The 10,395-nt window shown below is 37.8% G+C and overlaps 1 protein-coding gene across 1 annotated transcript; it reads left to right on the forward strand.

Annotated features, from left to right (window-relative positions):
- The first annotated feature begins 7,629 nt into the window (after window positions 1-7,629).
- On the forward strand, window positions 7,630-9,819 carry LOC308686364 (ovomucoid-like). Its single transcript, XM_081394776.1, has 8 exons — window positions 7,630-7,745; window positions 8,133-8,158; window positions 8,234-8,340; window positions 8,444-8,528; window positions 8,604-8,713; window positions 8,825-8,909; window positions 8,984-9,093; window positions 9,201-9,819. Exons 1-8 carry the CDS (start codon window positions 7,706-7,708, stop codon window positions 9,265-9,267), a joined length of 630 nt encoding a protein of 209 aa, XP_081250902.1. The 5' UTR covers window positions 7,630-7,705; the 3' UTR covers window positions 9,268-9,819.
- The last annotated feature ends 576 nt before the right edge of the window (window positions 9,820-10,395 follow it).

Genomic DNA, 10,395 nt, shown 5'->3' on the forward strand with positions numbered 1-10,395 from the left:
AGCTTAATAGTCAAGAGAAAGTCAATGTCTAAAAAACTCCACCCATACGTTTTTGTTACTTAAATATGCAATCGAAAATAAGGATTTATTGCACATTTAATGAGGAATGAAATGGATATTCTCATTTTATCATTACCACAACTCCCCAATGTTATATTTAACACCTGTTTAGAAGCCTTTACCTCTTATTACACAACAAAGGATAAAAATGCATTAATAGAACGGGTTTACCATTAATAGGCTGTTCGTGGTTTGTTTTACGCTACTAACTTTATCCAGTGACCTTTCTTTTATAGATAACTTCCCCTAAAACTACTAATTTAGAGAGCAATAGTCAACTAGCATGCTTTAATACACAAGTTAATTTGATTCAGATGTACTGATAATATACAATCTTATTCTTTAAACGTCTTACCTTTTAAAAGTGCAAAACAAACGGTCTGTTCTACCGCGCTGCTGCTACTTCCGGGAACTATAGAGAGGCTCCACGAACCACCATTGCTGTAAAAAACAGTTCCATTGGAGCGAGTGAATGGGGTTGTCGCAACTTTCTCTCTCTCTATGGCTCTGACTCTGTCCAGGAGGAAACTCCTTTGACCAATGAGAAACCTCTTGCCACGCCCCCTACCTCTTACCACGCCCCTACCTCTTGCCACGCCCATTACTCCAAGCTGCAGCTACCCCTGTCTCAACAATACCAGATGCGCGCGCATCCAGGAGGCAGAAAAACGCTATCTGTTATGCCGAGTTCTGTAAAAGAACATTGTTTGTAATATTTTGTTGACTCAATAATAAACTGCAATTTCAGAGTTGGATCTGTTTGTTTGTGTTTCATATTAATATAACATTATGTAAAACGTCCAACTGTTTACGAATCAAAATCCGGACATACTGTGATGCATGTATGAATTATCATGTTAGACTAAGTTAGTAATAGCCAATGTCAGTGCAGCATCTATAGAGCCTGAATTTGCTTTTAAATAAGTTAACCTTGTTTATTTTACTTTACAACCTGCAACATTTCATGACACATATAACGTTACTTTACTACGGAGCCCCCCTAGTCCCACTTTGACAAAAAAAAAATTATTATAACTATCTTGTGGCCTCAAGATACTAACTCGTGGCCTCAAGATAGTAACTCGTGGCCTCAAGATAGTAACTCGTGGCCTCAAGATACTAACTCGTGGCCTCAAGATAGTAACTCGTGGCCTCAAGATAGTAACTCGTGGCCTCAAGATAGTAACTCGTGGCCTCAAGATAGTAACTTGTGGCCTCAAGATACTAACTCGTGGCCTCAAGATAGTAACTCGTGGCCTCAAGATAGTAACTCGTGGCCTCAAGATACTAACTCGTGGCCTCAAGATAGTAACTCGTGGCCTCAAGATAGTAACTCGTGGCCTCAAGATAGTAACTCGTGGCCTCAAGATAGTAACTTGTGGCCTCAAGATACTAACTCGTGGCCTCAAGATAGTAACTCGTGGCCTCAAGATAGTAACTCGTGGCCTCAAGATACTAACTCGTGGCCTCAAGATAGTAACTCGTGGCCTCAAGATACTAACTCGTGGCCTCAAGATAGTAACTCGTGGCCTCAAGATAGTAACTCGTGGCCTCAAGATACTAACTCGTGGCCTCAAGATAGTAACTCGTGGCCTCAAGATACTAACTCGTGGCCTCAAGATACTAACTCCTGGCCTCAAGATACTAACTCGTGGCCTCAAGATAGTAACTTGTGGCCTCAAGATACTAACTCGTGGCCTCAAGATACTAACTCGTGGCCTCAAGATACTAACTTCTGGCCACGAGAAAGTGATTTTTTTCAAGGAACGTTCCTTTTAATATTTCCATGGCGACGAATCACGCGATACACCGCAGCCACAATAATACTGTATGACAGATGTGTCGCTTTTATTTCGCTTTTCCTTTTTTATTCAAAATATTCACAAACTTGCTTACCATGTCATCAACTAGCCCCTGAGAGTACGGCGCCACATTAAGAATGTTCCGTGCTGCCAGATCCAAACTGTGCTTTCGCGCATTGGCTGGCGCTGAGCCAGAGTCTGACGCGTTGAGGGCTGTCATCACAACTAAACAGTTTTTTCAACTTCATAATGTTTATTTTTGGTTTCAGATATTTAAATACACATAAGCACGAGTAAAACAATACATTTGGAGTTTGTAAAACACACTGATGTCTGTGGAAGTAGCAATAACAATCTATTCAAAGATAATTTGCCGACATGTGTTATTCATATTAGACAAACATAGTGCAAGACAAGGAACTATAAAGTTTACTCTATTCTTCTCAGTTCACCGGCCACTTTCTTGCATTTATTTCGGGAGAAACTGATGAATTCACGTACTGTAAATCCGACAGACAACATTGCAGCGCCCATCATGTTATTATAGATCAAGATTATTTATAAAGGTTTTTAAATACTAAACACACTCACTTACACGTATGTGAGAATCGGGATATCAGATAGGCTAGTTGATGACATGGTAAGCAAGTTTGTGAATATTTTGAATAAAAAAGGAAAAGCGAAATAAAATCGACACATCTGTCATACAGTATTATTGTGGCTGCGGTCAATCGAAACCAAAAATAAACATTATGAAGTTGAAAACACTGCTTAGTTGTGATATATGACAGAGCTGAACGCGTCCGACTCTGGCTCAGCGCCAGCCAACGCGCGAAAGCACAGTTTGAATCTGGCAATGATGCGACGTCACTGAACATTTTAAATGTGGCACCGTACTCTCAGGGGCACAGAAATAAAAATCCCATATATGAGACCGTACCGCTCAAAAGGTTAATCATGCGGCGCCCGAGTGCATTTGACCGGCATAAAATCGGCATATGTCAGACTGACCGGCCAGTCGCCAGTCATGGCCGATCACGTGAAAATCGGCCAATTCCGGTCACCAGCCAATCAATCGGTGCATCTCTAAAAGGAATATAAATAATAATAGAAGTTGGTAAATAAACAAGTAGGCTATATAGCCAACATGTAAAAAGTATATAGACTATAAAATATGAAAAAAATTTATAAAGGACTATGGATATGTAGCCAAGGAACTATAAAGTTTACTCTATTCTTCTCAGTTCACCGGCCACTTTCTTGCATTTATTTCGGGAGAAACTGATGAATTCACGTGCTGTAAATCCGACAGACAACATTGCAGCGCCCATCATGTTATTATAGATCAAGATTATTTATAAAGGTTTTTAAATACTAAACACACTCACTTACACGTATGTGAGAATCGGGATATCAGATAGGCTAGTTGATGACATGGTAAGCAAGTTTGTGAATATTTTGAATAAAAAAGGAAAAGCGAAATAAAAGCGACACATCTGTCATACAGTATTATTGTGGCTGCGGTGTATCGCGTGACGCGTCGCCATGGAAACATTAAAGGGAACGTTCGCCTTGAAAAAACTCACTTTCTCGTGGCCAGGAGTTAGTATCTTGAGGCCAGGAGTTAGTATCTTGAGGCCAGGAGTTAGTATCTTGAGGCCACGAGTTAGTATCTTGAGGCCACGAGTTACTATCTTGAGGCCACGAGTTACTATCCTGAGGCCACGAGTTACTATCTTGAGGCCACGAGTTACTATCTTGAGGCCACGAGTTAATATCTTGAGGCCAGGAGTTAGTATCTTGAGGCCAGAAGTTAGTATCTTGAGGCCACGAGTTACTATCTTGAGGCCACGAGTTACTATCTTGAGGCCACGAGTTACTATCTTGAGGCCACGAGATAGTTATAATATTTTTTTTGGGACAAAAATGTGGGACTAGGGGGGCTCCGTACTTTACTGTAAATCAAAGATTTGATGATGGATTATGTGGGAAGCCATAGTATCTCTGACCGTGGCGATTATATTAAAAAAATTACTCTCAGCAATGATGAGATCTTGCCGGATCCCTACGCAATACATGACGATCTTTGGATTGTGGCTGACAAGAAGTGGCCAGCAATTGTATGGCCTGATATATATATATATATATATATATAATTATCTTATTCAGACACCAAGTGTGTAAACAAGAGATATGATTAGATCGTACAAATCCATTGATGCATACAACTACGTGCTATGTGGTCATGTGCAGCTCGTCAAATTATGAATAGAAAGAATATAACATACAACTTCCTTCTGTCCCACTCTTCCATTCGCCTAGATTTGGAATTACTTACAACATGTATAATTTAAATGAGCAGATAAAACACAACAGATAGCCCTGCATGTATAAATTAGGGTAGACTGTGTACAGTTGAGACATAGGTACAGTTGAGACACCTTAAATAACTTGTGCGCGCAGCATGCACAAGTTGTGATTTTTGCTGTGCACACGCGTATTAGTGTCCTCTTTTATCCTGCAAAATCTGAAGACTGGACGTGTCTCCGATCAGAAGATACTGTATCTGCAAAAGTTTTTTGCGCACTCAACTATGAATAACTTATTATCCTTATGTGAATGTTAAACGTAACTGGTACCATTACAAACGTTATTCTGTGCCCTAAAAATTGGCATATTTCATGGTAATGAGTCATGCAAGCTCAATGCAAAATCTAGAGAAATGTGCGAAGTGGCCACTATAGTGTCTCAACCGCACCCCAATAGAGTTATATTACAAAACACGCTGTTTATTTGTTCAGTGTTATGATAACAGGTTAAACATCATAATTGGCCAGCATAGGACGCAATTAAAAATACAATTTCATATTTATTATATTTAACTGTATGTTATTAATGAATATATTTTTCTAACATGCATGTTAGAAAGATAACCTAGCAAGTTGTCAAATAGACAAGGTGGTAAAACGGGTACAGTTGATACACCCTTTTAAGATGTGTGGTCACATAGTTAATTTAAAGAACATTTAATTTTTAAAGAATTAATTTAATGTGTGAGTGTGTGTGTGTTAGCTATGCTGTTTATGTAGTGCATGTGGACTTTTTGTTTATGTTTATCTTATACTTGTGCAGGATGCCCCGCACGAGAGCTAGGACAACAAATAGGGAATGCCAGGATACCATTCAGAGAGGGCCGCAAAAGTTGTAGATGAGGGTATATCAATTAGGAAGGTAGCTGAGTTCAAGATTCCTGTTGCTTCACTGGCACGATATGTGAAAGAAAGAAAAGAGCTTCATTTCTTCATTTGTCTTTATTTATTATATTTGCAATGAACATTTAGTTACATTTCCCTCATTAAAAATGGGTGTCTCAACTGTACCATAGTACTGTCTCAACTGTCCCGTACATAGGTACAGTTGAGACAGAGTTAACACAAAAAACACCTTATTTTTATTCGCTAATTGTGGAAAATGTAAACTACTTATGGGTATTATTGATTGATAATATATTAGTCTGCATGCTAATGTAATGTCATGTGGCATTTCATGTGAAAATTCAATTCTTTTCCGTACGTATTTTTGTGTGAAAAATCTAAACTCAAAAAGTGTCTCAACTGTACACAGTCTACACAACAACTCCTTGGCATTTTTACTTAGCTACAACACCACCACTTTGCTACTAGCCTAAACCCTTTACTCCGGTATGAAGACCGCGGGTCTTTTGCCTCCTGGTTGCGTGCGCAAGCAGTGATGACGTAACCGAAAAATCCATGTATTCAAACAGGGCTAAACCGAAAATACATGATCCGGCAGTGCCGGGGCTGAAACATCCTCACCATGTCCTCCAGTAAAATATAAAACATAAAAATGACAATAGCCAATTCTGGTCCCATAGCTGTTTACTTAATTACATCAAATGAATTATCAGGGGGGTATTGCACAAAAGCAAGATAAGGGATTAAGCTGGGATTTTCCAGTTATCCTGGCTGAATTTAGCCCTGACTCGGTTGCATGAAGGGAGGCTAAATTAATCTACATTAAGTTACTATGGAGATTTACACTTTGCAGCTAGCCTGCTCCGGAGCAGGCTAACAACCAGGCTAAGATTAATCCTAGTGATTTATCAGCTAGTTCCTCCCTAAATCCTACTAGATATTAATGTGTTTTAGTCACTTCATGGTCCTGCATTAAAATACTAGATATACTGTCATTCATTCAAGTATGCGTACTGTTATTTTAGTTATTATTGAAAACTGCTGTTCATTTCAATGTCAGAGGTTTGATGAATATTATTCGAGATTTAAAGCATTTATTGTCATACACATAGTGAGGAAAGCAGATATTCCTGAGCAAGTATTACTTTACTGTCCACAATGAATGCCAACACACTGCAAAAGAACTATACAATACAATATGAGAAATAGAATGTATATCTATATATGAAAGTATAGAGTAGAAATGTACTGTTGAATGAGAAAAAATATCAATATATTATATTTCATTGCAGTTGATGAGATACAGTGCTATGCATAAGTTTAGACACCCATGCTAAAGATGACTAAAAAGAAGAATAAAAAAAATCATCTTTTGGAAATTAAACTTAATTTAAAAAATTAGGAAAAATCCAACCTTTAAGGACACCAATTTTCTTTGTGAATGAATAATGTATCGTAAATAAATAAATGTTCTTCCTTAAAATACAGGGTGCATGAGTTTGGTTAAATTCCCATAGAGGCAGGCAGATTTTTACTTTTAAAGGCCAGTTACTTCATGGATCCAGGATACTATGCATCCTGATAAAGTTCCCTTGGCCTTTGGAATTAAAATAGCCGCACATCATCACATAGCCTTCACCATACCTAGAGATTGGCATGGTTTTATTTCAGTTAGCCTAATGATTTGCATTAAGAGGTGATCTTATGGAAATAACTCCATGCCAATCTCTAGGTATGGTGAAGGGTGTGTGATGATGTGGGGCTATTAGATGGATAAAAATAGAGCAAAAAAAAAAAAATAGATCTGATTATAGATTACATCAAATCAATTAGAAACAAAACCTACCTACAAATTGATAAGAGTAAAAAGATTATTGACAAAATAAACTAAATAGATCAAATAGATGCACATAGTGGGTAGGTGTTTGCAATTATACTACATGTTAAATGCATGTCCACTGGTCACATTTAAGGCAAAGTATACAATTATTTTTGAAAATGACAAGTAGGGCCTAACTCCTTGAATTGTAATTATGAGGGTTTCAGTGGAGCACTGGTTATTTGGACTACTTATGCATTCAATCGGTCCGCTATTGTTTGCCAAGCATTCTCTCTTTGCTTTATTACAGCAGCTGTATTGCCTTTTTTACATGTTTCTTATTAATATGTTTCACTTCTTCATACTTTTCCATTAGAAGCTGTTGATCATTAGGTGAAAAGTAGCCTATGCCGCACGGGTTTTGTCCATTTTTGCATCGGTGATTCTGTGTTCGATTTCGTGATCTTTTTAAGAATGCCGTGAACGCGCATTTATCCAAACTACACCCGGCTTGACATATCCGCGCGTTCTCATCCTGGCTCAGCAAACGTGCAACCTTATTAAGCCAGGATGCACTGATTAAACTAGGTCAAGCCGCGACTGTTCTTTTATCCTGGCTTTCTTAATTCTACTTTTGTGCAATACCCCAGTGGATGGCAGCTGTCCTCTCCCACCGGTGCTTGGCGCCAGGAGCGGTGATCGGGAACACCTGGTTGCGCAATTAGGAAATCCTATTGTATTGCTATAAATAGGCGGAAAATTTTTATCACTGATCATATCGTCAGTGAGTTGACTCTCGGTTGTGAATAATGTTTGTACGAGGAATCATCGTCCTTCTCTGCGTCCTAGGTGAGTAATGTAATGATTTCATTTACAAAACAACTGATGTTGGGATGTTGGTGATTTGCCACATGAGGACCTGCGATATACACTGACACTCAGCAACGGTCTAATGTGGCTCATAATGAATCAATGTGGATTTAATAAAGTATGCACATTCTTTAGAGACTTAATTAATTGCTGAAGTAAGACAATCACACTTAATGTCTGAATGTCACTTTTTTTTTTTCAATTTAAGTATAGTTCACAAAAACAAGACTAAAGTTCAGTTTTTGTAAAAAAAAAAAAAAGACCATATTGACTTTCATTGTATGGGCCAAACAAGTTAGCATGTATTTGATTTCCTCTTGCCGTATCATGAAACTTTAATCCTTGTTTTTCCTTCTTGACAAACAGTGGCCATTTCTGATGGAGCAAAAGAGGTGAGTAAATAAAGCCTGTAGAATTGCTTTCCTCCAGGTGCAGATGACAATGTTTTTTTCTTTTTATGTGACAAGCCTGATTGCAAGGGCGATCCTGACGTATGCACAGCGGAGTATAAACCCGTGTGTGGAACCAATGGAATAACATATGGCAATGAATGCGAACTGTGTGCTGCCATCAAGTGAGTTTAAAAATGCATGCATTTTAAAATAAAGTACTGTAGGTGTAAAAACAGTTTAGAGTGGGTCACTTTCAAACATTTTTAATTTAATCTTTTTTTTAAGGCGCTCATGCACTCGAATCTTAATCCAGAATGAAGGCCTATGTGAGAATGCACAAACCGTGGCCATATCTGATGGAGCAAGAGAGGTGAGTTAATAAAGGCTTTAGAATTGCTTTCCTCCAGGTGCAAATAACACTTTTTTTTTTATTAAATGTAACAAGCCTAATTGCTGCAAGTACCCGTCTGACGGATGCCTAGAGAGATATGAACCTGTGTGTGGATCCAATGGAATAACATACGACAGTGAATGTGAACTGTGTGCTGCCATCAAGTAAGTTTAAAAATGCATGCATTTTAAAATAAGTGCTGTAGGTGTAAAAACAGTTTAGAGTGGGTCACTTTCAAAGTTTAATTTTCAATTTATTTTTTTTTCTCTTTAAAGGCGCTCATGCACTCCAATCTTAATCCAGAATAAAGGCCCGTGTGAGAATGCACAAACCGTGGCCGTATCTGTTGGAGCAAGAGAGGTGAGTTAATAAAGGCTGTAGAATTGCTTTTCTCCAGGTGCAAATAACACTTTTTTTTTATTAAATGTAACAAGCCTAATTGCTGCAAGTACCTGTCTGACGGATGCCCAAAGATATATGAACCTGTGTGTGGATCCAATGGAATAACATACGGCAATGAATGCGAACTGTGTGCTGCCATCAAGTAGGTTTAAAAATGCATGTATTTTAAAATAAGTGCTGTAGGTTTAAAAACAGTTTAGAGTGGGTCACTTTCAAACTTTAATCTTCAATTTAATCTCTTCTTTTTAGGGCACCAGGCACTCAAATCTTACTCCAGAATGAAGGCCCATGTGTGGGATGGCAAAAAAAAGAATGATTCAGCTTGACAGACCTTTAGTCAGCTACTCATGTCTCATTCAATATGACCTGAATGTGTAATGATTTAATCCATTAATAAATGTTGCATAATGAAGCTGTTCTGTTTTCTCCCTCAAATCTTGGAAAGATGCAATAAAATAGGTGAATATTGTAAGGAGAGAACAAACCATATCAAGAGCAGAATATCATAATTTTTTTTTTTTTTTAACTCCTGTTAGATTATTTGTCAGGAAGACTATCTGCATCCTCGAAGCTTTCAGTTAGAAACTGAGACTGTGTAATACCATAACAATCAATTTTATTAAAGGGTCATATTTATACACAAGATAAAGCAGATTCATCCACGATGGCCAGGCCATCCAGTCATATACTCAAGATCAACCTCTGCCTTGTAGGGCAGATTAAGAAATATAACAAGAGTTATCAGATGTTCAAATGTGTGTTAAGTGTATAATAAGGCTTTGTTCTTGTTTTGTTTGAGTCTATGATGTGCAGATAACATAATGGAAAAAAAGTTAATATTAACACTCCCTGTGCAGAAAACTCCACTGAAGTCCTCAAGTGCGTTCCATTCGACCATAAGTGCCCTGTGAAGTGTACAAATTATAGTATTAAAATATTATTTAATGAAAATACAGATTACAAAATACTCCAAAGTAATTAAATGCATATTTCAAATACATGTAATTAAAATACTGCCCATAACCATCTAAAGTGATGTTTCAATCTGAAGGGAGTGAACAAGACCCGTGTGAAGGCCCTGCAAACAGCTCAGGGAATACGGGAACATCCATACATCACTTCACAGGAACTGGAGAGGAAAACTTACCCACCAATCATTGCACATCTCTCCAATACTTTAGTAAGTTTTAATATAATAAAGGTGGTGAAAATGACGAGGTTTAGATGTTATTGATTTTTATTAGTTTCTTTAAAAAGCATTTTTCAATACTGAAGCCACATTTTCAAAACTCTTCATACAGTCTGCATTAGCAACATGAATCTTGGCCAAACAGTTCATCTCACCTCCAAAACTCACTCACACCAACTAAACACTTCATATATGTCTCAAAATAAGCTCGTTCCACCATAACACTGGCAACAATTCTCATCCAGAAAACATACA

This window comes from Scardinius erythrophthalmus (genome assembly GCF_964197995.2).
Source record: "Scardinius erythrophthalmus genome assembly, contig: HAP1_SCAFFOLD_214, whole genome shotgun sequence".
In the NCBI taxonomy this organism is placed as follows: Eukaryota; Metazoa; Chordata; class Actinopteri; order Cypriniformes; family Leuciscidae; genus Scardinius; species Scardinius erythrophthalmus.

Bases quoted from the DNA above. Each gene is read 5' to 3' on its own strand.
- LOC308686364 (XM_081394776.1), top strand. From the start codon at position 7,706: ATGTTTGTACGAGGAATCATCGTCCTTCTCTGCGTCCTAG. The intron at 7,746-8,132 runs GTGAGTAATGTA...CTTGACAAACAG, and splicing joins CGTCCTTCTCTGCGTCCTAG to TGGCCATTTCTGATGGAGCA. The intron at 8,529-8,603 runs GTGAGTTAATAA...AAATGTAACAAG, and splicing joins TATCTGATGGAGCAAGAGAG to CCTAATTGCTGCAAGTACCC.